At 47.0% G+C, this 27,736-nt stretch overlaps 2 protein-coding genes across 8 annotated transcripts in view; one reads left to right on the top strand and one right to left on the bottom strand.

The window, feature by feature from the left end:
- TMEM25 (transmembrane protein 25) lies at positions 1-23,605 on the top strand. 4 transcript variants are annotated; one of them, XR_008441720.1, is made up of 11 exons: positions 1-105; positions 1,041-1,173; positions 1,623-1,934; positions 3,021-3,311; positions 6,011-6,142; positions 6,321-6,351; positions 7,091-7,191; positions 7,519-7,605; positions 9,083-9,331; positions 11,645-11,742; positions 21,690-23,605. XR_008441720.1 is itself a non-coding variant. In XM_054005523.1 (9 exons), exons 2-9 carry the CDS (start codon positions 1,083-1,085, stop codon positions 9,154-9,156), a joined length of 1,119 nt encoding a protein of 372 aa, XP_053861498.1. In that variant the 5' UTR covers positions 1-105; positions 1,041-1,082; the 3' UTR covers positions 9,157-11,132. The 4 variants fall into 4 exon arrangements, 2 of the variants coding, with proteins under 2 accessions (XP_053861498.1, XP_053861499.1); XR_008441721.1 differs by lacking the exon at positions 11,645-11,742; XM_054005523.1 differs by lacking the exons at positions 11,645-11,742; positions 21,690-23,605 and having other exon boundaries at positions 9,083-11,132.
- The window catches only part of IFT46 (intraflagellar transport 46), a 19,511-nt gene continuing 5,874 nt past the window's right edge, over positions 14,100-27,736 (bottom strand). For 2 of the 4 annotated variants that reach the window (XM_054005527.1, XM_054005529.1), the window contains exons 5-12: positions 27,103-27,177; positions 26,900-26,993; positions 21,508-21,636; positions 20,933-21,051; positions 19,340-19,406; positions 18,764-18,824; positions 17,963-18,048; positions 14,100-16,872 (exon numbers count right to left, since the gene is read on the bottom strand). In XM_054005527.1, the coding sequence (XP_053861502.1) occupies positions 16,777-16,872; positions 17,963-18,048; positions 18,764-18,824; positions 19,340-19,406; positions 20,933-21,051; positions 21,508-21,636; positions 26,900-26,993; positions 27,103-27,177 (727 nt within the window). In that variant the 3' untranslated portion in view covers positions 14,100-16,776. Of the gene's footprint in view, positions 16,873-17,962; positions 18,049-18,763; positions 18,825-19,339; positions 19,407-20,932; positions 21,055-21,507; positions 21,637-26,899; positions 26,994-27,102; positions 27,178-27,736 lie in introns of all 4 variants that reach the window. The other 2 variants (XM_054005526.1, XM_054005528.1) reach the window with 1 other exon arrangement.

Here is a 27,736-nt window from a genome sequence, read left to right on the forward strand (position 1 = left end):
GCCGCTCCGCGAGCTCCGGGCAGCTGCCGCCGGGCCGCGCCGCGCCGCGGGGCCGCCCTGCCGGGATGGGCGGGACGCTGCCCGCGGCCCCTGCAGCGCCCCCAGGTAACCGCCCGCCCGCCCGCAGCGAGCCGGGAGCTGCAGCCGCCGCGTGCTCGGGGCTCGCTCGCAGCAGAGCTGGGGGGGCCCCGGCCGGGCATCGGCTGCAGCCCGTGCGCAACCCCGGCGCCTCTGCGCCAGGTGTCCCGTGTGCCCCCCGTGCGCGAGCCCTGCCCGTGTGCCCCCCGTGCGCGAGCCCTGCCTGTGCGCGCGAGCCCTGCCCGTGTGCCCCCCGTGCGCGCGAGCCCTGCCCGTGTGCCCCCCGTGCGCGCGAGCCCTGCCCGTGTGCCCCCCGTGCGCGCGAGCCCTGCCCGTGTGCCCCCCGTGCGCGCGAGCCCTGCCCGTGTGCCCCCCGTGCGCGCGAGCCCTGCCCGTGTGCCCCCCGTGCGCGCGAGCCCTGCCCGTGTGCCCCCCGTGTGCCCCCTGTGCCCCATGTGTGCGAGCCCTGCCCGTGTGCCCCCTGTGTGTGTGAGGGCCAAGCCCTGGGTGTGCCTGTCTGCGCATGTGCCCCGTGAAGGCGCACCATGGGGACAGGTGAGTGCGTGTGCCGTGGGGGGTTTGGTGTGAAACCTCCCCCGGGTAATTCCCAGTGTGGAGGCCTGGCTGGGGCTTTGCTGACAGACCCAGACCTGCAGTTTGGGTGGTTTCGCTCTGAGTGACGGGGTGGTCCCCAGAGGTCTCCAGGGTGTAGTGGGGGCCGCACAGCAACAGTTCATCCCCTAGCATCCGTGCCCCAGTGATGGATGTGTGAGAAATGCATGGGCAGATGCGCTGTACTGTTCACTGCCCCAGGTGTTAGCCAGTGATCACCCCCTCGCTTGGCCAGGCAGGCAACAGACACAAGTTCAGGAGTGGGGGGATTCCCTCAGAGCCCACTCGAGGAGCGGCATCCCTGCTCTGCTCTCCCCATGGCACTCAGGTACCATCTGACTCTCTCCTAGCGCTGGGGCACTGGTGAAACTGGGGACCTGAACAGAGCATAGATGGGGCTCGCCAGGAACCTGGCCGGCTGCAGTGCCGCCCTCTCCTACGTGCTGCTGCTGCTGCTCCACATTGAGGTGCTGGTGCATTCAGGTAAGGCCCTTGCGTGGAGGAGAGTGCCCCTGCCCTGTGCAGGCCTGGGCCCTGTGCATGGAGAGTCCATGCAGCTCTAGGACTGGACTTGCCCCCTGCCTCCATCCCTTGAGGGGGCCCCCTGAAACGGAGTGAATAGGTGCCAAACCTAGCCCTCTGCATTGGCTGTGAGGCAGGAGGCTCCTGGAGGCCCTGCTTACCAAGACTCCCTTACCTGGTCTGCTGCAGCGTCCTGGGCCCAGGCCGGCCCAGCTCCCCAGCGGCTGTCTCAGCCAGCTCAAAGCAGCCCCGCTTAGATTCAGCCTCCAGGGACTTGGTCCAGCCACCTAGAGCCAGTTTTTGTGTTGGTGACATGGATCCCTGGAGTGTATGGAGCAGGGGGGGCATAGGATGAGCTCCTGGCTCAAATGTGCTGCTTTGATGGCTTTTCCCTCCTGATTCCCTGGCAGGGCTGGGGGAACCAGATCCCAAGATTAACGGGCAGTCACTGTTGGTGAGCACCATGCAGGAGGATGAGAGCCGGGACTTCACCTGCCAGGTGGACAGCTGGCAGGCAGTGCCCATGCTCACCTGGTACCTGAATGGCAAGAAGCAGGAGACCAATGGTTCCACAGTGTTGACCACCTTGGCGGAGGCCTTTGAGCAGAGCTCCAGCACTTTCACAGTGACGGCGCAGCGCACAGACAGGGAACTGAACTGCTCACTGACAGACCCGGCCTCTGGCAAGACCTCCAACGCCTCGGTGCTCCTCAACGTGCAGTGTAAGGGCCAGCTCCTTGGGCTTTGCCAGGGCTCCTGCTCCGTGCGAGCCAGGTCCTTCGTTCAGAGAACTCGTTAGAGGAGAGACCAAGGGGCACCCGTCCCCACAACACACACCTTAATCCCATCGTGCAGCCCCTCTGCTATTCCAGCCATGCCCCCTCTTTCCCTCTACAGCTCTGCTAGTACCCCTTGATTCCAAGCCATGGCCCCTGGCTAGTCCAGCCCTGCCCCTTCTCTCCTCCCAAGCTCTGCCTGTGCCCCTCAATCCTGACCCCACTATTCCAGCCCTTCCATAAGCCCCCAGCTTTGCTGCTGCTCCTCAGTCCTGGCTCGCACCCCAAGCAGAGGCAGCTGGTCATACAGAGCTCTGAGGTAGACACAGTACCCTGGGCTCCACCAGATGTATTTCGCTGGAGATCTGAGAAAGGGTTGGGCTCAGCTCCCCTGAACAGAGAGGCTAACAAGGCCCCTCCTGCACTTTCTCCAGCCAAGTCCCAGGCACTTAGACACGATGGAATGGGAGAGGCTTCCTTCCCACCCATGCTTGTGTGTCTGGACCAAGGAGGCAGCCAGAGCAGGGGCTGGACTGGAAGGGATTAATTGTGCAGTGCCCTGGATGCCCTGGCCAGTTGCAGGGAGGCTGTCATCATTATTCTCATTAGCAGCTAATTGGGGCCCTCAGGCACTCTGTGCTGCCAGCACCTGAGGGATTTGAGCCCCGCACCTCGTAGTCAGATGTGCAGAGAACACAGGACACTGACCTGAATCTGGCACTAATAATAACGAAGCCTCCTCATTAAAATGCTGCACAAACATGAAATTATGGGTTTTCCCTCCCATCGCTGAGACAAGAGGCCAAATTCAACTCTGGCAGAACCCTGCCTCATAGCTCACAAGTCCCTGCTCCCAGCCCACAGCCGTGAGCCCTGACCCCCAGATCCCTGCTCTAACCACTAGACCCCACTCCCTGTCCCCAGCTCTAACTGCTAGACCCTGCTGCCTCTCCAGGGTCAGCATTCACTAGGTTCAAGACCAGGGTCCAGCTTTGTCTTATACACATTTGGTTTGTGTCCTTTCTTGCCCAGTTAAACCGGAGATCATGACGATGAACGCCAAGTACCAGGAGGCCAAGGACCCGGGTCTCCTCATGGTTCTCTTTGTCCTGGTGCGGGCCAACCCCCCAGCCAGCATCACCTGGATAGACCAGGATGGGCACGTGATGGTGAATACGTCTGACTTCCTCATCCTGGACACCAAGAGCTACCCCTGGCTGACCAACCATACCGTGCAGGTGCAGCTCAGCAGTGTGGCCAAGAACTTCTCTTTCACCGCAGCCAACAATGTGGGCATCACCAACTCCTCCATCCTGCCGCCGGGTAGGTGGGACCCTCTGGGAGTTGGGCACTGGGGCTGGAGGGCATTGCAGAATCAGGGCCCTTCCCCCACATCTCGTCTTGGTCTGAGGTGATTCACAAATCCAGCAAGGGTGGGAGAGGCTGCAGTCTGTGCAAGCAGGGCTGTGGGACAAGTACCTGAGTGAGGGGATGTCCATGGGGAACTGGATGTTCTAAGAGCTTGTGGGGATGGACACTTCTTTCCTATTACTGCCCTGTAGAGGAGCTGATACCTCTTTTGTCTCCCCAATATACACCTGGAGGGCCTCCTGGAGGGGAATGCCCTGTATCCTACTCCCCCCCCGAAAGCATCTCTGTTTTGTGAGAACAATTTTACAGAGGAGCCCATCTGTGCTTGACGCTCCCTGCTCCACCTTGGAGGAACTGGGTAGTGAATGTAGAGACTCATGTTATCCTTCTGAAGCGCAACGTCCCACAGCTGAGAGCAATTATGAGCCAAATCAGCTGAGAGGAAGAAAAAATGTGAATGATAGTTGGGAATACGTTAACAACACCTTACTAGATGCCTAGAAGCCCACAAGGAAGAACACCGTGTTGGTTAAAAAAACAACCTTTAAACCAGGTCGTTTTTTTAACCAACATGGTGTTCTTCCTTGTGGGCTTTTAGGCACATATATAAAACAAATGGAAGAAAGGGGAAGTTAATAATAATAATAATGACTATAAATCAGAAGTTAAGAATTGTAGAAAATTAATAAGGGAAGCAAAAGGACACAACTCTGCTGGCCACAGATTTCTCCTTAAGGACTTTAAAAATATATTAGGAATAAAAAGAATCCTAACAATTGTATCAGTCCACTGCTAGATGGAAATGGTAAAATTATCAGTAATAATGCAGATAAGGCAGAAGTGTTCAATAAATATTTCTGTTCTGTATTTGGAAGAAAAACAGATGATATAGTCTCCTCACATGGTGATGATAACACTCTTTCCATTCCACTAATATCTCTGGAGAATGTTAAACAGAAGCTAGACATTTTTAAATAATCAGGTCCAGATAACTTGCATCCAGAAAATTGTAATAAGTTGGCTGAGGAGCTCACTGAACTATTTATGTTTATTTCCAGTAAGGCTTGGAGCACTGGGGAAGTTCCAGAAGACTAGGAGAAAGCTAATGTACCAATTAAAAAAAAAAAAGATTAAATGGGGCAACCCAGGTGATTGTAAGCCTGTCAACCTGACATCGATCTTGGGCCGGACAATGCAGTGGCTAATAGGGGACTTGATTAATAAAGAATTAAAGAAGGATGTAATTAATGCAAATCAACATGGGTATATTGGAAAATAGATCCTGTCAAATCACTTGATATCTTTTTTTGATGAGATTACAAATTTGGTTGATAAACGTATTGACGAAATAGATTTCTGTGAGGCATTTAACTTGGTACTGCATGACATTTTGATTAAAAAAAAAAGTAGAATAATATAAAATTAACATAACAGTAAATGGATTCAAAACTGGCTAACTGATGGGTCTCAAAATGTAATTGTAAATGGGGAATCATCATCAACAACGTGTGTTTCCGGTGGGGTCCTGCAGGGACCGGTTCCCTTGGCCCTACGCTGTTTAACATTTTTATCAGTGTCCTGGAAGAAAACATAAAATCATCACTGATAAAGTTTGCAGGTGACCTAAATATTGGGGGAGTGGTAAACAATGAAAAGGACAGGTCACTGATTCAGAGCAATCTGGATCGCTTGGTAAACTGGGTGCAAGCAAACAAAATATACATTTTAATACGGGTAAATGTATCCATCTAGGAGCAAAGAGTGCAGCCCATACTTACAGGATGGGGGACTCTAGCCTGGGAAGCAGTGACTCTGAAAAACACTTGGGAGTCATGGTGGATAATCAGCTGAACACGTATCAGAGGGGTAGCCGTGTTAGTCTGAATCTGTAAAAAGCAACAGAGGGTCCTAAGCTGAACATGAGCTACTAGTGTGATGCTGTGGCCAAAAATGCTAATGAGATCTTGGCATGCATAAATAGGGGAATCTTGAGTAGGAGTAGAAATTTAACCTCTGTGTTTGGCACTGGTGCGACTGCTGCTGGAATCCTGTGTCCAGTTCTGGTGTCCACAATTCAAGGGGGATGTTGATAAATTGGTGACGGGTCAGAGAAGAGCCATCAGAATGATTAAAGGACTAGAAAACATGTTTTATAGGGATAGACTCAAAGAGCACTATTTATTTAGCTTAACAAAGAGACGGTTAAGGGGTGACTCGATTGGGGTCTATAAATATGTACATGGGGAGCAAATATTTAATAATGGGCCCTTCAGTCTACCAGAGAGAGAGAGGACATGATCCAAGGGCTGGAAGTTGAAGCTAGACAAATTCAGACTGGAAATAAGATGTCCATGTTTAACGGTGAGAGTAATTAAGCACTGGAACAATTTAGCAGGGGTTGTGGTGGATTCTCCATCACTGCTCTTGGAATTATTTGGGGCAAGTTCACTGGCCTGTGTTATAAAGTCAGACTAGATGATCACCATGGCCATTCCTGGCCTTGGAATCTATGGCTCCCCCATCACAGGTTCATAGATGCCAGACAGCCTCTGGTGCCATATGGGAATGGCCAGTGAGCAAGCCCGGGGTGGCGTAGGCCTGTGTGTGCTGCGTCTAGAGGTCTCTAATGCGGGTGCCTGGCTCTGGTACAGGTCTCCTGGATACCCGTGTGGAGCTGCCCCTCCTGGCCATCATCGTTGGAGGAGCCTTGGCACTGGGGACTCTCATCTGCCTCAACACCCTCATCATCTGTGTCGTCTGGAGGAAGGGGAAGAAGGCGTCAGGTGAGAGAGACGTGTCCTTGCATTGCCGGTGCCCTAGACACCAGGGCTTTTCTTTGGGCCTGGGAGTGCTCCCTCCCACAACTCCTTGCGTTATGGGCCCGGGTGCTCCTGCCGCGCCCAGCTCTGTGTAAAGGCCAGGATGCCAACTTTGCCCCTAATGCTCTCTCTTCTTTGCCAGGGCTCTCTGGACCTACACCGCCGCCTCCGAGGTAACCCACCCCTGCCCCTCGCTGTGGGGTCTCTGTTCTGACAGTACGTGGTGGAGGGGTAAAAGTGCCTTATTTATCCCCCTCCTCCATCCTCACTGAACAGCCTGAAGCCTGCAAACCCCCTCCCCCCCACCACGCACCTGTGCCTGTCTCTTTAACCCCTTCACTGCTTTGGCATGTGCAGTTTTTGGGGAGGGTCTACTAGGAGCATGTGGGGATTGGCTCAGTTCCATGTGGTGGCCCCTGGGGCTGGGGTAAGTTTGGTGGTGGTGCAAGGTGCCAGATTCACAGTACTGGAGATTGGAGTCCTCTATCCCCAGAGCAGGGCCAGCCCGGGCACCCATGCCCTGCCCCGCCTTGAAGAGACCCTGTGTAGGGGCAAGAGGAGAGTCCTGGAGGGCCATCTGGAGCGGACTGTAATTTGCGCCCTTGGGAGCTAGACTGACTCCTGCCAACTTACTTCACAGAGGGGCCCCAGCTGCTGTTTGGGGACAGTGTCAGTCCCTGCCAGGCGGGCAGGGCTCCCTATCCAGACCTCCCCCCTCGAGCAGCGCTGGTTCCATGGGACACGGATGTAGGAGCAGGGGCTGAGGGCCAGCCCAGCCCGGAATGAGCCAAATCTACTGCCACATAGGCATGACCTGCGGGCAGGACCTCTGGGCAAGAGGCCTGCACTGCAGTATGTGCTGTGCCACTGGAGGGGGATCTTGCAGCCATTCAGTCTTCGTTCTTGTTGCAGCGATTCCAACAACCTGAATCTGAACAGCGTGCGACTGCCACGAGAGAACATGTCCCTCCCATCCAACCTGCAGCTCAATGACCTCACACAGGAGGCCAAAGGTGTGTTCCTTACCAGAACCGGGCAGTTCAGAGGGATGTCCCTTCTGAGCTGGGTGCAGCTGCCCATAGCAGATGGGGTGGGATTTCCCATTGACCCAGTGTGAGCCTTTCCCCGGGACTCCTTTCCTGCATCTGTCTGGGGCAGCAGCTTCCCCTTTGATTGTAGGTCTGTACTTTGGGCTGGGTCCCTGCTGCATTTGGAGGGGGGGCTGGGACTGGACCGGTATCCCCAGGTAGGGGAGTCCCAGCTCTGATGGGGGCAGTACAGACATGTGGACACAATGCATGTGACTCCTCCTCACTCCAAACACCTCTTTCCCCTGACAGCCAGCCGTGGAGACGCAGGAATCCAGACTGAGCGGAAGGACGATGCCCTATCAGAGCCAGAGAACAGCCTGGGCCTTGGTAATAGAGGTAGCAAGTCTGGGCAGCTCTCTAGGGGCCGGGAGTGGATCTGGGAAAGGTGGTTCCAGCCTGTGATGGACTAGTGAAAATGGCTCACTACTGGGTGCAGTGTCAGCTCATCATTCTGGGATGTATTAGCAGAAGTAAGTCTTCCGCTCTACTCCACGCTGATTAGGCCTCAACTGGAGTATTGTGTCCAGTTCTGGGCACCAGTTTCAGGCAAGATGTGGACAAATTGGAGAAAGTCCAGAGAAGAGCAACAAAAATGATTAAAGGTCTAGATAACATGACCTATAAGGGAAGACTGAAAAAATTGGGTTTGTGAAGACTGAGAGGGGACATAACAGTTTTCAAATACATAAAAGGTTGTTACAAGGAGGGAGAAAAATTATTGTTGTTAACCTCAGAGGATAGGACAAGAAGCAATGGGCTTAAATTGCAGCAAGGGAGATTTAGGTTGGACATTAGGAAAAACTTCCTAACTGTCAGGGTGGTTAAGCACTGGAATAAATTGCCTAGGGAGGTTGTGGAATCTCCATCAGTAGGGATTTTTAAGAACAGGTTGGACAAACACCTGTCAGGGATGGTCTAGCTAATTCTTAGTCTTGAGTGCAGGTGACTGGACTAGATGACCTCTCGAGATCCCTTCCAGTTCTATGATTCTATAACGCAAGAACTGGGGGGTGTGTGTGTGTGTGTCACCAAATGAAATTAATAGGCAGCAGATTTAAAACAAACTAAAGGAAGTATTTCTTCACACAATGCACAGTCAACCTGTAGAACTGTTTGCCAAAGGATGTTGTGAAGGCAAAGACTATAACAGAGTTCAAAAAAGAACTAGATAAATTCATAGAGGATAGGTCCATCAATGGCTATTAGGGCAGGGAGGGTGTCCCTAGCCTCTGTTTTCCCAAAGCTGGGAATGGGCAATGGGATGGATCACTTGATGATTCCCTGTTCTGTTCATTCCCTCTGGGGCACCTGGCATTGGCCACTGTCGGAAGACAGGATACTGGGCTAGATGGACCCCCCGTTCCGTCTCCTCCACCTAGCACGCCCTGCCTATGCTCCTCCCACTTGCTGGTGATCAGCAGGCACCAGGGGAGAGGGAGGAGCTGATTGGCAGGGCTGCTGTTGGGTGCTGAGCACCCACTTTTTTTTTCCAGGGGTCTCTAGCCCTGGAGCACCCACAGAGTGGGCGCCTGTGGGTCTGATCCCATAGGGCTGGTCTTATCTTCTTAATATTATTTAATTTACATGTTTAGATCTTTGCATAGATTGTCATTATTCAAACCTATTTAACTTAAATACTAAAATGGGCTGAAAGTGGAGGGGCTGGTAGGCAACTTGCATGATACGCTTTGAAATGGCTGAGTGTTGGGGCTTTAGCGAGCCTGGGAACAGTGTACCACCTGCATCCCCTGACCCACAACCTGGGCTGACTGGGCAGCAGGACCCTTGTAATGGGATTTCTTTTGTCCTCCAGGTTTCGGCCGGTTCCCGATGGTTGGGAACATTTACAAAGTGTCCAGCATGAGCAGTGATGAGATATGGCTGTGAATGTGTAGGCAGGACACTCCTGTGGGGGTCCAGGGTCTCCCTCAGTCTCCTGGGATGAGTCCACTGATCCATCAGCACTGCAGACCCATCCAGGAGCTGCTGTTCTCCCCAGGATCCCAGACTACAGCAGCCAGCTCAGAACAAGCTCTCCGTGTAACCACCACCAGAACTCCAGGTGAGAAAGTTCCTGTGCCGGCAGGTCTTCAATGCCATCCTACCCCAAGGATCTCTGGGCTCTTCTGCTCTTGCACTTGAGTAGGTTAGCTAGTCTCACCTAAAACATCATGGAGTCTGATTTTTAAGAACTCTCCAGCGTGCTGGTGGGCAGGTGGAGCACCAAGAGTGGGAATGGCCTGTTCGCCTGTCCAGGAGCAAGAGAAATTCATACATGTAACAGCCATGGTCATTTCATGTCCACTCAGCCATGGGAGCACCCAGCTATGTCCATCTCTGAATGGATCAGGGCTGCGTTCTGGAGCTCCTGCGAGGAGTCTGAAACTGCTGGGAGTGGAAGAGGGTGAGGTAATGTCAGCATCTTAGGGAAGCATGTGAGGAGGGGGGATTAGCAGGAAGCCTGGCTTGCCCAAACTCCAATCTTAGTCAGTCAGACATTCCCTCTCAGGCCTGGCCAAGCCCAGTGGCTCCTGATGTGCTGCTTGGGGTGGTAGGAAACCCAGAAGATCAGGCTCTAGGTGTTCCAAGCTAGGCTTCAAAAATTAGGGACCACTTTGGAAAACGTGGCCTGTCCTGTGTGTGTTGAGGATCATATCATACAGTGGGAGATGGAACAGACTTGTCTCCCCATGGGGCTGGGAGGGGAGAAGCACTCCAGGAGCGGTATAGTGCTGAAACCCAAAACAGCAAGCACTGAGGCCATTATTAGTGAGCTGCTCTAGTTCTGTGTACTCACCCTGCTAGGGAAAAGTAAACCACCAGTTTGGGATGAGGGAACACCAAAAGAGTGCGAGTACCCCCTGGTGCTTCTCAGCCTCCAGTTAACTCCAGCCCTACCTTGGGAGAGCAGTGATGGGCTGCTTCTGGTTATCCCATAATCAACCTCTTTGTGAGAAAGAACATGGGGTAGTTTCTGCTTGGAGCCCACAGCTGTCTCCTGGAGAAGAACTAGATTAATAAAGGGAAGTTCATAATCTTTGAAAAGAACATTTAGGAGAGATGTATCCCTGCTCTGTCCTCAGTTACACTCATGCAATTCCCCTGCGGACAAGGGATAGGTATGGGTGTGCCTGAGGGTAGTTATCACTCTAATTCTTCACCCCTCTGAAGCTAGACACTGCAGCGCACACAGGACATTTCTATATGAAAAACCACTGCAGACCTTAACCATCCATTGCAATAACTGCTGTGCAATTCCTCCAGGCCAGAGTTGCTGCAGCACCTGGGCATTAGGACGGCTTTGAGGTTTTTTAGCCTTTGCTTAGTTAGTGTCTTGCTTATGATCTGCGTGTCTTGCTAGGGCAACTATCTCTCTCCATCAATGTGCATCTGGAAAGAGCAATTCTTTCCTGGGAGACTCCCATTTGTGATCCTTCTCTCATGCCCAGACGACCGAATAAGCACAAATAGAGGTGCTGGTGGAAATAAATACATCTGGCCATGCAGGCTGTCCAGCCTCTGAGTAATATATTAAGCTATGCATCAAATTATCTAGCAGGTGTTAGCTCAGTTAGTTGTTTTAAGATGCTGCATTGTTAGCTGAGGCATGTTTTTATGTAACTTAGGCACTTAAGAATAAAATGCTATAATCAAAGTGTAATGCAGAGCTCTTTCCACATTGAGTTGAATGCTGCTATGTCTCTGGCAGGAGTTGATGGGATGGAGGGACTTACTTACCTTGTTGTAGCTGCTTTAATGAGGGAGCCTTAGGTGGTCCTCACCCCAAGGATCTCTTTCAGAGCACTGACTCAACAGTGTCTGGAAATTTCTTCCAACAGCAATAAACCAAATAATTGTCTGTAGCGGTGGCTGGTTATTTCTGGTGATCTGTCTTCTCTCCCAAGTGCAGGACAATACTGGGCCAAATTCTGCTGGACGTTATGAGTATAAACCAGGAGTAACTGTGGGATTTACACTATGCTGAGATGGCTCAGAGCTAGTGCCCTCATCTCTACCTGGAGGCTGAAAAAGGGGACGTTTCATGTGTTAACTGATACTACCTACAGGAAACAAAGGGGAAAGCAGACCACACTCTGCCTTGAGCTGAAGGCAGCACCACCCTCTCCCTCCTGTCAGTCCCCTTAGTTTTCTCCCTGGAGTGGCTGCTAATGGGCTCCTGATACAGAGCAAAGGTCCATCCATACCACCACCACCTCCCCTTTGATTGCTTCCACTGACAGCTCTTCCCTCTTGCAGCACAGGTTTACACAAGCACATGAAGTGTGGTGAATACATCACTATTAGAAATGCCTATGCCCATCTCCAGCTGAATGACATGGTTGTGTTTCTCAGCGCTGTTCATCTCTCCAATTAGTGGCTGAATCTTGGACTCATCTTGAAATGGAAACAGCTGCAGAGAAGCAAATCAAAGCCCATTCCTGCAGGGAAGTCCTGGCTCCCTAGCAATGCAGGGTGAGTCTCTGGGCTAAATTCTTTTAAATATTTGCTTGGGGGAAAGAGTCAAGCTCCTGGTCTTTAGCCCCAACTCTGAAGCCCAGCAGGCTGCAGAGCCCCAAGGTTTAGCAGTCTAGGGAATGGCTATAAAAGGAGTCTCAAAGGAAAGTTTGAAAGCTAGAATCCTCTGGTAATTGGCAGTGCCTTAGGCAGCGGGCGGGGCTACCAAGCAGGCCAGGGCTTTATAAAGCAGTGCACAAGCGACCAGAGGAGTGTTTACAAGGGAGTTTAGGGAGGAGGCCGAGGGGCAGGGGCCCCTCGCTCCTTTCTTCAAAGCAATAAGCTACACATGATCTTAGCTCTAACAGTCACAACTTCTTCTTTTAAACAACACCCTTTAATTAACTAAAACAACAAGGAGTCTGGTGGCACCTTAAAGACTAACAGATTTATTTGGGCATAAGCTTTCGTGAGTTAAAACCTAGAAGTGAGGTTTTAACTCACGAAAGCTTATGCCCAAATAAATCTGTTAGTCTTTAAGGTGCCACCAGACTCCTTGTTGTTTTTGTAGATACAGACTAACACGGCTACCCCCTGATACTTTAATTAACTAGGAGACCATGCAGGCAGAAGCCCAGCAGCACAGTGGGGGCTATCCAGTGTATTGTGCTGAGTGCAGCATGTATGTGCAGGGAGCTCCTGGCCCTCACAGACCGCGTACGGGCTTTGGAGGCCAGGGTGGCAGAACTGGAGGAGCTAAGGGAGGCAGAGAGGTATGTTGCAGAGGCTTTCTGGGACACTGTAGATTGGTCCCACCTCCAGTCAGACAGCCCCTGCACTGGTGACAAGGCTGAAAGGCCCAGGGAAGCAGAGCAGTCAACAGGTGCAGAGGGAAACCTTCCCATAGCTGGGGTATCCTCTCACACTGAGGTTACCTCTCCTGGGGAGGGAACTCCAGTCATTAGGAAAAGACAGGTGTTTGTTAGTAATGGGAGATTCAATCTTTAGAAACAGATAGCTGGGTTTGTGATGACCAGGAGAACCGTTTGGTGACTTGCCTGCCTGATGCAAAGGTGGCAGATCTCTCGAGGCATCTGGATAGACTTACATGTAGTGCTGGGGAGGAGCCAGTGGTCGTGGTACATGTAGGCATCAGTGACATGGGGAAGGGTAGGAGAGATGTCCTGGAGGCCGAATTTAGGCTGCTAGGGAAGAGACTGAAATCCAGGACCTCTATGGTGGCATTCTCAGAAATGCTCCCAGTTCCACACGCAGGGCCAGGTAGGCAGGCAGAGCTTCAGAGTCTCACTGCGTGGATGAGACAATGGTGGAGAGAGGAGAGGTTTAGACTCATTAGGAATTGGGGAAACTTTGGGGATGGGGGGAGCCTATACAGGAAGGATGGGCTCCACCTAAACCAAAGTGGAACCAGACTGCTGGCACTTAACATTACAAAGGTTGCAGAGCAGTTGTTAAACTAGGAGATGGGGAAAGCCAACTACTGCAGAGGAGCATGTGGATCAGACAGAGACTTCTCTTAGAGGACAGTCTATTGATAGAGATTCTCTAGGTTATAGTCAGGAGCAGAGGATGGAGGAGGATAATGTAAGGGCCAGATCAGACAAGAAACATTCACATAAAAAAGAATCTGACACATCAGGAAAGGGCAGACAAATAAACAGTGACAAGTTTTTAAAGTGCTTGTACACAAATGCTAGAAGTCTAAATAATAAGATGGGTGAACTAGAGTGTCTTGTGATAAAGGAGGATATTGATAGAATAGGCATCACAGAAACCTGGTGGCCTGAGGACAATCAATGGGACACAATCATTCCGGGGTACAAAAGATATCAGAAGGACAGAACAGGTTGTGCAGGGGGGGGGGGGGGGGGGAGTGGCACTACATGTGAAAGAAAATGTAGAATCAAATGAAGTACAAATCTTAAGTGAATCCACATGTTCCATAGAATCTCTATGGATAGTAATTTCATGCTCTAATAAGAATATAACATTAGGGATCTATTATTGACCACCTGACCAGGACAGTGATAGTGATGATGAAATGCTAAGGGAGATTAGAGAGGCTATCAAAATTAAGAGCTCAATAATAGTGGGGGATTTCAATTATCCCCATATTGACTGGGAACATATCACCTCAGGACAAAATGCAGAGACAAAATTTCTCGATACTTTAAATGACTGCTTCATGGAGCAGCTGGTACGGGAACCCACAAGGGGAGAGGCAACTCTCAATTTAGTCCTGAGTGGAGCGCAGGAGCTGGTCCAAGAGGTAACTATAACAGTACCGCATGGAAATAGTGACCATAATATAATAACCTTTAACATCCCTGTGGTGGGAAGAACATCTCAACAGCCCAACACTGTGACATTTAATTTCAAAAAGGGGAACTATGCAAAAATGAGGGGGTTAGTTAAACAAACAGAAATTAAAAGGTACAGTGACTAAAGTGAAATCCCTGCAAGCTGCGTGGGTGCTTTTTAAAGACACCATAATAGATGCCCAACTTCAATGTATACCCCAAATTAAGAAACACGATAAAAGAACTAAAAAAGAGCCACCGTAGCTTAACAACCATGTAAAAGCAGCACAGAGATAAAAAAGACTTCCTTTAAAAAGGGGAAGTCAAATCCTAGTGAGGTAAATAGAAATGAGCATAGACACTGTCAAATTAAGTGTAAAAAATGTAATACGAAAAGCCAAAGAGGAGTTTGAAGAACGGCTAGCCAAAAACTCCAAAGGTGGTAATAAAATGTTTTTTAAGTACATCAGAAGCAGGAAGCCTGCTAAACAACCAGTGGGGCCCCTCAATGATTAAGATACAAAAGGAGCGCTTAAAGACGATAACATCATTGCAAAGAAACTAAATGGATTCTTTGCTTCAGTCTTCACGGCTGAGGATGTTAGGGAGATTCCCAAACCAGAGCCGGCTTTTGTAGGTGACAAATCTGAGGAACCGTGACAGATTGAAGTGTCACTAGAGAAGGTTTTGGAATTAATTGAATTTAACATTAACAAGTCACCGGGACCAGATGGCATTCACCCAAGAGTTCTGAAAGAACTCAAATGTGCAGTTGCAGAACTATTAACTAGGGTTTGTTACCTATCCTTTAAATCGGCTTCTGTACCCAACAACTGGAAGATACCTAATGTAATGCCAATATTTAAAAAGGGCTCTAGAGGTGATCCCAGCAATTACAGACCAGTAAGTCTAATGTTGGTACGGGGCAAATTAGTCAAAACAATAGTAAAGAATAAAATTGTCAAACACATAGAAGAACATAAATTTGTTGGGCAAAAGTCAACATGGTTTCTGTAAAGGGAAATTGTGTCTTACTAATCTATTAGTTCTTTGAAGGGGTCAACAAAGATGTGGACAAGGGGGATCCAGTGGACATAGTGTACTTAGATTGCCAGAAAGCCTTTGACAAGGTCCCTCACAAAAGGCTCTTACGTAAATTGAGTTGTCATAGGATAAAATGGAAGGTCCTTTCGTGGATTGAGAACTGGTTAAAAGATCGGGAACAAAGGGTAGGAATTAATGGTAAATTCTCAGAATGGAGAGGGGTAACTAGTGGTGTTCCCCAAGGGTCAGTCCTAGGACCGATCCTATTCAACTTACTCATAAATGATCTGGAGAAAGGGGTAATCAGTGAGGTGGCAAAGTTTGCAGACGATACTAAACTGCTCAAGATAGTTAAGACCAAAGCAGACTGTGAAGAACTTCAAAAAGATCTCACAAAACTAAGTGATTGGGCAACAAAATGGCAAACGAAATTTAATGTGGATAAATGTAAAGTAATGCACATTGGAAAAAATAACCCCAACTATACATACAATATGATGGGGGCTGATTTAGTTACAACGAATCAAGAAAAAGATCTTGGAGTCATTGTGGATAGTTCTCTGAAGATGTCTGCGCACTGTGCAGAGGCGGTCAAAAAAGCAAACAGGATGTTGGGAATCATTAAAAAGGGGATAGAGAATAAGAAGGAGAATATATTATTGCCCTTCTATAAATCGATGGTACACCCACATCTTGAATACTGCGTACAGATGCGGTCTCCTCATCTCAAAAAAGATATACTGGCACTAGAAAAGGTTCAGAGGGCAACTAAAAAGATTAGGGGTTTGGAACGGGTCCCATAGGAGGAGAGATTAAAGAGGCTAGGACTTTTCAGCTTGGAAAAGAGGAGACTAAGGGGGGGGATATGATAGAGGTATATAAAATTATGAGTGATGTGGAGAAAGTGGATAAGGAAAAGTTATTTACTTATTCCCATAATACAAGAACTAGGGGTCACCAAATGAAATTAATAGCAGCAGGTTTAAAACAAATAAAAGGAAGTTCTTCTTCATGCAGCGCACAGTCAACTTGTGGAACTCCTTGCCTGAGGAAGTTGTGAAGGCTAGGACTATAACAGCGTTTAAGAGAGAACTGGATAAATTCATGAAGGTTAAGTCTATTAATGGCTATTAGCCAGGACGGGTAAGGAATGGTATCCCTAGCCTCTGTTTGTCAGAGGGTGGAGATGGCTGGCAGGAGAGAGATCACTTGATCATTGCCTGTTAGGTTCACTCCCTCTGGGGCACCTGGCACTGGCCACTGTCGGTAGACAGGATACTGGGCTGGATGGACCTTTGGTCTGACCCGGTACGGCCGTTCTTATGAGTCCAAACAGCTGCATGAGCAGAGTGAGGGTTATGTCATTAAGGAGATGCTCTGCCCAAGCTGATTTCAGGTACCAAAGACATTGTTACCCTTGCTGAGGTACTCCCACTCGCAAGCACTTGTTTAATGCTGAATCCTCTGGGAATGAGCCAAAGAAAAAGGGTCATGCAGCATTTACAATTAAACACCACGAGCTAAATTCTAACCTCTACTAATTCATCTGAGTCGTACGCTGTCCATCTGCCAGTACATACAGAAAAGATAGAGGTTTCAGTAATGCTTTGCCTTGCCCTGCTGTTTGGCTTAGGCGAAGGTTCTACTCCTAGGTGCAGCCCCAGCTCATGAAGAAAGGGTCTTTTTCTTAGCTGAAGCTTAACACTTCTGTCTCTCCTGCTTGTGAGGGTGGATTCGATGGAGGACTCCCTACGTTTCTCCCTTCAGCCAGGGCTTTGAAATGCTGTGGGGGAAAGGAGACTGTGTTAGTGCAGTGACTTGCTCTGGTCACTTAACACACACAACCAGCCGTTTAGAGATAATATATTTAGACCAACAAATGAAAAACAACTCCCAAAAACCATCAGAATTCCACAACGACAATATTGTAAGTGTGAGGCATTCTTTCAACTCACCCCCACAAAAAGGCACACCTCTAAGTAGAAAATTGATGCAATTTGAAAAGCTACTCAACTACATTCATGAAACATAAAGGCTTCCTTTCCACTCTACACAAAATAATCTGTTATTTAGAGAAAGTAACTACATTGATAGATAAATTTGAAGTAGGAGGAAAGGGGAAACATACGGGGCAATGGTCCCCACACCTCCATAAACACATTAATAAAAAATTAAAAGTACATTCACATTCATCAGTGGAACCTAAGTCTCCTTCAAAGTAAGTGAATTTATGGTACAGGGATTGGCAAATGCTGGAGGTAATGTAAGGGAAGGATTTTTCCATATATAGCAAACATTGAAGACATTTTGGAAAGTCCTTGGAGACTTAAGAAGGGAAATAACAGGGCATCAGTATTTTATTGAATTGTCCTACAAACTGCTTTTTATAAGAGCCCTAAAAAATTGATTATTCTTTCTCCAGCTGCTAGTAGAAGTACCACAGCATTTGGTGGAAGAGGAGTGACTCCCCTAAAACTAGTGACTGAGATCAAGAAGTGTGGGAAATTCTGGTACTAGAAAAAGTAACAAGTCAGCGTTCTACAGCGGAAATGGAATAGCTATATATTGAAAGGGGGGAGGTGGGTTGGAGTTTGCGGGAAGAGGGTCACTATATGCAAGTGTTGGATGAAGGAATCTTTGTGAGTCATGGGAAGCCTGTGAGGTGAAAAATGCATTAAGCTAAAATTGTTAGGAAATAATGGTAACACTTCAGAAAGTGATATTCTTTGGCCAGGACAGGCACTGTTGTCATGGGCTCTTCAGCAGTGCAGGGGAGCTATTGTGAATTTCAGGACAAGTGGCTTAACACTGCCCCCCCCTTGAGCATTCTAACAGTGATAGCCTGGAAGGTGGTGGACACTGGAGTCACCTACCTGTGAGTTCTTGAACTCTGAATACAGCGAGAAGAGGACATGCAGGGACTGGACCCGACTCTTATAGACAGGAATGTCCAGAATAGCTAGGACAAAACAACATAAGGATTCTGAGTACAATGCTGCTGCCTGGATGTTGGCGCTCTCCAAGTAGCAATACCCTCTGCGCATCCCCAGGGCTTTGAGGCTTTACACACACATCTGCAGTCACCAGGAGATGCATCAGCTTAGGTCAGGGCTGAACTTGCTCCAGGTGTCTCTTGCTTTTCCTAACTGTGGTTCCATCTCTAGTGCTACTAGGCTACTGTGCAGTAAGGAGTTTAGCAGTGACGGGTGAATAGGCCAGAGCCTGCCGCGAATATTCAGAGGGAACAGACACATTTAGAAATAGGGAACCCATCTGTTTCTCCACACAAGGACATGATACTGGGAGCACAACACCCATCTCCAGGAAAAACAAGTTTTGAAATGAAAGCGCTAGGTCAGGGTCATTCACCTTGATGCAATGTGGAACAGCTACAGGTTCTGAAGGGATCTCCTGTCAGCCCGCCCACACCTGGGGCATGGGGACATAAAAGACAGCTTGAATGGGAGGGGAATGCAACTAATGCATCTGCAATACCTCCTCCAAACAGCCCGAGAGCACTGCTGTCGGGAGGAAGTGCTGCCTGCTCAGACACCCCCTTAGGCACATAACACTTCATAATTTGCGCATGGTGGTGCTTGGAGGATGGTGAGGAGCTAGCACTCTGCTCCTTCTGAGAAGAAGATGAGAGTGACACGTACAGGTCCTTTGCTTACCACATATCATGTCAATATACTCAGCCAGGCCGCAGTTGATGTCCGCCGTTGGAAGGCTTACCTAGAAGGGACATGGAAAGAGTGACTCATGATCCAGCTCTTGTTCAGTGCCCGTACAGCGAGACTACGCGCTAGTTACCTCAGCACAGAGCAGGCACAGCCTGCTTTATATGGATGGAAGCCTCTGAGGCCCATTCATCACTTGGTGTCTCTGCCAACATGGGGGACAATTAGTACCAACTGTGTTGTTGCTGGCTGTGATGTGGATGCCTGTTCACTAGGAATTGGGCTGAAACTTACTCACCCATTTCACACAGGCATCACAGGGTGGCAGCTTTCAAGCACCACTGACGCCTGGCTGGCTTTGAGCTAGAACATACCAAATTGCCTAGTCATTGGTTGCACAGTGGTTTTCCTTCATATCGATACAAGAAACCCAAATAGCTCTGAGCCAGCCTGCGTTAATGAGGGATAACACAGAGTAGGCAAATAGCAAACAGGCCAGAGTGAGACAAAAGCCCAGATTATGTCTGTAATACGCAGCTGAGGTAGCTGTTAGGCAGGCTGACAACATACCTTTCCCAAAAGCTCCTCAAATTCTGGGGACCATTCCTGCATCAGAGTCTCGATATCAGGCATTGGCCTGCAAGGGGAGAAAAACAACCCTGCACGTAAAGACACAGTATGCCAGCAGTAATTTTGCTGGATGTGGAGCTTCCTGACAGTGCACTGACAACAGACTGGTGTGAATGGGGAGAGCGTGACACAGCAACTGCACTCTTGTCCTCACAGAGGGAGAAAACAGACACACATTCGCGCCTATGAGCACACACAAGTGTGATCCTGATTAAGCAGCTTTTATGGTAGTCAAAACAAGGTGCCAACTCCATATTGCAAGAGACAAGAGCAAGTCATCCACAGATTTCACTACACCTGCTATAGAAGGTGAGTTAATGTACTAGACTTCACCTCTGGAGGTCTGGGATCAAGTCTGATTTGGATCACATGGGAAAATGAGTTTAATGGTCTCAGATTAATCCGCACATCTGGACATCACAGTCTATATACGGTACAAATCTCTTCACAGGAGAGGCTTGTGGGATAGCAGGGGGACTGCTGGCTGGGACTGAGGAGTTTTGGCAGAGGTGTGCGGTGAGGTCAGGCCTGGAAAAGCAGGGAATATGCAAGTCAGGATTGGGGATACTGGCAAAGCAGGGTGAGAAAGCTTTTCTAATAAATAATAGTCCCTTCCTCAAAGCGCTTTTGCAAAGGTGCTCAGCATCATCGCTGTGCAAACTATCCCTGGTCCAAGTGAGTGTCACTCATCACACTCGCTTTAGTGGGGACCAAGCTCACTTGCAAAGCTAAAGACACAAACACAAACAGCTGTATGTTTCAAACTCAAGGCAGTGTTTTGCTGAGGAGTTTTGAATCAATAAGAATTCCAGTTAAGACTGGATGAGCCAAGTACAGGTAACATGGAGAGAGTGCACACATTAATTCCTAACTGTTGCCTGTGTCAGAGATTTTGACTTGTACACACAATCCATAGCTGTAACCACTTACCAAGTATCTGATGAGAGATCAATTCCTTCTTCACAGTCATGGCAAGAATAACTCTGATGAGGTGATGTTTTTATCTTTTCTAAATAAACCATGTCTAACTCTGTATCTGCATTTCTAAAACCCCTATCACTGCAGTGCAACATACTGTAGGTCAACAAAGTTCCTCCTCTCTCCTGACTGCATTTTGAAAAGAGTTAACGATAGTTCTTTGCGGTCATACAGAGCCTTTCATCTCAGGGTATCTAAGCACTTCACAAACATTAGAGAAGCCCCTCAGTCCTACTCTCAGGTAAGTTGGTATTACTAGCCTCATATGACAGGCGTGGAAACTGAAATACAGAGTAAGTGACTTGTCCAACATCAAACAGGTCAGTGGGAGGGGGAAAATAGAACCCAGGAGTCCTGACTCTTAGTCCCCCACTCAAGCTACTTACACATGCACCCTTTCTACAAGGGCAAACTAGACCGATCTGAATTACACAAAGTCAGCAGGAGAGAAATTCCATTGATTAAAGGACACTCAAACTGCATCTCTGCATGCAAGACAAGCGGTAAGGAGTAAGCAGAGTAAAATACAAATGCAGGAGGGTACAGAGAGCTCACCTGGTGTAGTGAACAGTAGCAGGAGGTTTGAAGCGATGTAACTCGCTGATACTCTCGATCCAGTTATCAATGGCTTTGGGATTCTTCTCTGCATTCTCCAAGCTCTTCACTTTTATTTGCTGCTGAGAACAGAAATGCGAATCTGGAGACATACTTTCCAAGGCTGGTGGGTCCCTGCAAACCCTATGCTTCATTCCTGGCTGGGCTGTGTGGTTTTGTTCTCTTTCCCAGCTGCGCTATACCATCCAGTGTCTGCATACAGGAGCAGAAGAGCATCTGGGAAACAACACAGTGACTCAAACCAGACAGCAACAACCACAGGGGAATGAAGCTCTGACCCAAGGAAACAAATGGATCCAAAGTTTGTTTATTAAGACGTGTGTGTGAATGAGAGCAGACACACTGTAGTCTAAAGATGTGGGTGGGAAAGATGTTTTCCTGTTCATGAGAATTTAGTCAAATCCTACCTGTGCTGTAACCATGGCAGTGGTACAGCCACACGGGTTAGAACAAGACTCCCATCCTTCTACCAAGCTTAGTGTGGGGTAACCAGCTCTTTTCCCTTCATAACTTACTGCAACGTTGTGCTGTTTGGAGTTTTCCGTTAACCAGAGAGAGAGCACTGTGGAATCTGACTGTTTTGTGGATGGCTCATCCAGTACCAACAGGCCAAGGTTATCTGGCTTCCCATCAGGACGTGGAACCTGCAGAGCAACAAAGAGGAACTGAATTTTTTTCCCTTCTATATTCAAAACAGGAGTTTGAAGGATGTTTAAAATGAGCCTCTCTAAATTGCTGACTTGGAAGATCAAGTCACTGTGCTACAGACTGGCCTTAGAGAAAGAGGTGAGAGAGAGACAGTTGCAGAGCTGCCTGGCACTTCTGGAGCAGAAAGAGCTGCAGCTTAAATGGGATGCTACAGAAAACAGAGCAAGAAGGAACATCAGAATTAAGGGACTGCCTGAAACCACTGAAGGAGGATGTACATTGCGAAATTGTTAAAGCTGAGCTCACCGGAAGAGGTGAAAGTGGAGAGAGCAAATAAAGCTCTGCTCTGTCCACTTCGGTCTCATAATAGACTCAGAGATCTGATTGTGAAATTTCATCATTATCAGCAGAAAGCTTTAATTATAAAAAAACAGAGCATTCAGAGCTTTTATTCAAAGGCCTCAGTTTTTCCATAACCTCTGTGCTCTTACTTTAAAAGAGAGAAGAGAGCTGGGGGAAATTACAGCAGCACTCAGGAGGCCAGATACCCACTATAGACGGGGATCGCATTTACACTGATCTGTGGCCATAGAGACATACTTGGAGATTTTCTGGGTGAAAGTGCAGACGTTCACAGTGCTCCTTCCAAGCATACGGACAGGTCAAAGGGGGGTGGGCTCCCATATACCAAAGCCTGCCAGGTCCGTGGGGAGGATGCATGTGAGATTGGGTGATTCACCGAGACATTTGGGAAATTAGACCACCTGGTGAGCCTAATCGATTTTTAGTCAGTGCTCCTGGGATAACACCGGACATTTGGATGGGGTTAGGGAGTCAATGGACATTTTGGCCGTTAGAACCTCCACAGCTTCAGTGTATATGTAAACTGAAGCCAGGGGAAGTTGTCACAGTTCATGACAACGTTTGCTGGGAGGGTAGGGGACAAGGAACTACCCTGACAGGACACCTACTTTTTCAAGCTAATGATAGCTGTGTGTATGTTGAAGCCACCACGTTGCGAGATATACATTTTAATCTCACTACTGCAACAGGCAATTATATTATTTACTGGCCTGCGGACAGTTTTACAAGTAGCCCTTAGGTTTCAGATACCCTTCAATTGGACTAGCTTAGTACCTGATCGATTTCAAAATTTGCTTTCACTGTTACCAGAGGTTCAAAGAATCTCTGAATTACAAGGGCAAATTCACATGCTTCAAAATATATATCAAGTTGAAAAGTATGCCTTTCATACAGCTTATAGAGGGTCTACTTTATGTACTAAGTATGATGTATTGTGCTTTGTGACTAAAACTGTACAACAACCCCATCATATTACTACTATGGGAATGTTACTGCTTGTATTGTTGTTGTTTAGTTTAGGATTATGTTATTGTTGTTGTAAAGGACGTAATAATAGTAATACTTTTCATGTCCATGCTAATCATGCATTGTCATTGCATCCAATCAACAACCCTTTAGATTGAAGTATTTGATGTAGAATCTGCCATCCAAGGCTTGATACAAATGGAGGTTTAAGGATGTTAGTTGTGCTAGACGCACAAAAGGGGGTATGTGGAAGTAGAGCAAGAACTGACAGGGATTTGAAGGGGATTTCTATGCAAACAGTCTCCTCTGTGAGCAAGAGTCAGGCTAGCTGTAATCCTAACAATGCGAGATTTGTAGAAGCGAGCATTGTGTGAGGCGAGTGGGAAAGGACTGTGTGAGAAGTTGTTGCAACCTTGAGTTAGATAAGTATGGAATGTAGACTATAGTTTAAATTGGTGAGAAAAAGAAGATATCAGGATGACCTATGTATAAACAAAATGCAGCTGTTGCTTATTATTGTATGTAACCAAAGGTATAAATGCTTGTTGTAATTGTTTACCTGTAGAGAGACCTGTTTAGCTCTCTCCCTCCACGCAATTGCTAGAGATAATAAAGTATCTGACTTGCTGCACCCAACCTGAGAGTGAGAACTCTGTTTTTCTCTTGCATGGTGTCAAGTATCAGGGGGTAGCCATGTTAGTCTGGATCTACAAAAACAACACGGAGTCTGATGGCACCTTAAAGACTAACAGATTTATTTGGGCATAAGCTTTCGTGGGTAAAAACCTCACTTCTTCGGATGCATCATTTAAGGTGCCACCAGACTCCTTGTTGTGTCTGTTTTTCTCTGACATGGTCAAAAGAAACACTGAAGGATGAGCTTTTAGGAACATAAGACGTAAACTGGGAGTGAGTCCCGGGGCTGCTGAGCCTTGCCCCCTACCATCACAACCAACCTTGACACACAATCAGACTCATAAAATTGTCCAGCTCTCTCTAAAACTAATTGAGTTGTTTGCCACCACAACTTCTGTTCCAGAACCTCACCCCTCTGATGGTTAGAAACTGTCTTCTAATTTCCAACCTTAATTTTGTTCATGGCCAGTTTATACCCAAATATTGCAACATTTTGGAGACCGGGCAATTATATTTGGAGAAGACTTCAAACGCACACATACGCCTTACTGGGACAGATTGGATAAAAGAGACAAGGTAGACAGGGAAGCAGGTGCAGAATTGACTTCTCTATGCCAACAATTCAATCTCTCAGATTGCTGGAGAGAATTGCACACTGGGGAACAAACTCTCACATTTTAATGCATACCCTCATAATTTATATAATAGAATAGAGTTAATGTTAATCACTAAATCCTCAGTGAAGCAGACTAGTGCTATGGAAATTGGCACCACTACGTGGTCAGGTCCTGCCTCGCTGAAAGTAATATTTGCTAGCATCATCCTAAGATCACTTCTTTGGAAAATGAACTGCTTGCTTCTGCTGGACAAAAATCAGGTTGCAGTAATTAAAGAGGATGTTGTTCAATACTTTAAAATAAATGATAAGACAATATAAAAAGAGGTCTTCTCTGGGAGGCAGGTAAAGCAGTATTTAAGGGCCAGTTGATAAGCAGAGCCTCTAAATAGAAAAAAAGACAGCAGCACTTAAGAAAAATAAAACCAGAACTGCAGATAAATATGTTGTGACATTCATAAAACACAGGTTCAAAAAAGTATATAAACAATTAACTAATATCAGGGGAAACTGAATGTGCTGATGGCAGAAAGGGATTAGAGAGGAAAATATTATTCCACCAATTAAAAACAATCAGCAAAAGACAGTTACACAATGCAGTGAAACATATGCTACTTTTGTTCCTTATTATAAAAGACCCTAAACTTCAGAGTTTGATGTATCTGCGGTAATTCAAAAATATTTGGAATTAGCAGGCTCGCCAAAGATAAACAAAACTGATAAAGAAACTTTAGATAAAGAAATAACAGAAGAAGAAATCTGAAAGGCAAGAGCAAGTGTAAAGAAATAAAACTCTAGCACCTGATGGTTTTCCAGCTAAATTTCACATAGTAGTGAAGAAGTTATTAGTGGGTCCCTGAAGGGTATCTTCAGTGCCATTCTGCTATGGGAGGGACTTCCACAACCTATGAAAGAAGCTACTGCTGGTCTCCCTAAAGTTGGAAAAGACTTTACTTTATGCAGTTCCTATAGGCTCAGATCACTGATGAATCACAGCAAAGATTTAAACAAAACAAAAAAACTAGTTAGCTGTCTGCCATCCATGCTCTCAGTTTATATAAACCCAGATCGAACTTGACTCATTAAGGATAGACACTGTCAGCCAATATTTAGAGAGTACTCTGAATCATTCATAATGCCAGTTTAAAAAAAAAAATAATTATGCTATCACTTGACCCAGAGAAAACTTTTGATGGAATAGAGCAGAACTTGCTGTTTTGAGTCCTGTCCCAGACATACAACACTGGCCCACAGTTCCTTAATTGGATAAATGCTCTTTACATCAGCCCAAAAGCAGCTGTGGGAATTAATGGGGCTTAATCTCCCCTGTTTGAATTATACAGAGGGACTAGGCTGGGATGTCCATTGTTTCTTACTTTTTGCATTGGCCATGGTGCCTTTGCATTGAGGATAAGGAATAATGAATTTATCACAGAAATAAAATTTGCAGGAACACAATAGAAAAATAACTTTTCAAGCTGACGATGTAATATTTTTTATCTAACCCAAACATTTTCCTAAAATCAGTATCTAAAAAAATCCATGACTTTGGAAAGCATCTAAATTTAACAAAATTATGACAAATCTGAAATGTTAGCTATGAATTTGCTGGACTCTGATAAGTCATTCCTCCAGAAAACATTTGGGTACTAATGGGCAACAAATTCTATAGGGTAGCTAGGAATTCAAATCTCAAACAACCTAGAAGAGTTATAGCAGGGGTCAGCAACCTTTCAGAAGCGGTGTGCCGAGTCTTCATTTATTCACTCTAATTTAAGGTTTGGCATGCCAGTAATACATTTTAATGTTTTTAGAAGGTCTCTTTCAAAAAGTCTATAATATATAACTAAATTATTGTTGCATGTAAAATTAATAAGGTTTTTAAATGTTTAAGAAGCTTCATTTAAAATTAAATTAAAATGCAGAGCCCCCCACACTGGTGGCCAGGACCCAGGCAGTGTGAGTGTCACTGAAAATCAGCTCACGTGCCGCCTTCGGGACACGTGCCATAGGTTGCCTACCCCTGAGTTATAGGATTAAAATGTCAAACCACCAAATTTTAGCAAATAAAAAGAGATCTGGAGTGTTGGGGTATGTATTCTATTTCTTGGTTGGGAAGAAGAGCCACAGTCAAAATGACATGGATATCTTTCTTGTTTCAAAATCTTTTGTAACCACCCCAGATAAAAATCCTAGCAGGAATACAAAGGTATTGGTCAAGCCAGCCAGCTCAAAATAGTAGCAGAATGGGAGCATTCTAACCCAGTCACACTCTGGGTCTTTATTGAAAAAGAAAACCGTGGCTGTGTAAATATTGCTAGGCTACCAAGGATTAAGAAAAAAATCTAGAAATTTATACAAATCCTTTAGCAAAGGCTATTCTATGGGTCTGTTTAAGAAGTAGGTAAAAAACTTACCTCCTGACACTCTGACGGGGTGCACCAACCCCACACTGGACAAGCAGGGGTTAACGCCACATTATGGACCGAGGAGGGTAAGTCCCCATAAGTGGGTTTGGGCCCCTAGTCTGGCACCCTGTGTGCTAAAATTGCTCCTCTTGCAGCAAAGAGAAATGCAAATGCTGCTTCTCTCACTAAATTACTATTGTTTTTATGGGAGAGAGCACTGTTTGATCCTGCACAACAGGAGTTACAGGGGAGGGTCTGAAAACTGGGTACCTTTAAGAAGGCATCAATGTCCCCAACAGCTGGAATGAAGTCTGGAATGAAAGGCTGCAGTTTGTGTTCAAGCTCTATCATTTGTGGAGTGTACCTGAGAATTACACAGGGAAATTATCGTCCAGAAAAGAAGCATTTCCTTCTGTAAACATTTCACCCCCCAGAAAGGCATCCCAGTGCAGACTAGTGCTCCTTCTACTCACCTCCTTATGTACTGGAAGAGCTCTTTAATATCTGCAGACACTGGTAGATACTCGTAATCTGCAGGGTTGTAGGCACTAGAGAAAAGAAGAGATATTCAAGACCAATAGATTCATGCAGATTAACTTTATGGGGTACTTATATCTGATTCTCTGTGGGTGTGTTAGAGGAGGAGAGGGCCTTGGATGTCTTCCCCAGCTTAGCACACCCATCCTGGGGGATGGATCTGGCTACAGAACAAATTTACAGAAGAGATCAAGAGAATCCAGTCTCTGACATCTTTAGGAAATGCTGCAAACTCTTCCTCTTTGAAGACGTGTTTCCATCATAAGAACACCACTCACAACACTGACACCCCCTTTTACCAGATACTCCCTTTTTTGATTGGAGTTTAATAAATAATACCATGATGATGGGCAGCAGACCAGACTTTCAACAAAGTTATATTACAATAAGTGTAATGATATAACAATTATTTCCCTTGGGGCAGGCTGGTTTGCATGCTAGACATCTGTATGTAAATTATGGAAATGAATTGTCTGCAAAAAGGCAGTAAATGTACTCTATCTTTGTGCAGCACAATGCATTGAGCATATTAATGGGCCTCCTAATGTATTAATTAATTAGCCCTCTATT

This window comes from Malaclemys terrapin, chromosome 15 (assembly GCF_027887155.1).
Source record: "Malaclemys terrapin pileata isolate rMalTer1 chromosome 15, rMalTer1.hap1, whole genome shotgun sequence".
Lineage (NCBI taxonomy): Eukaryota > Metazoa > Chordata > Testudines > Emydidae > Malaclemys > Malaclemys terrapin.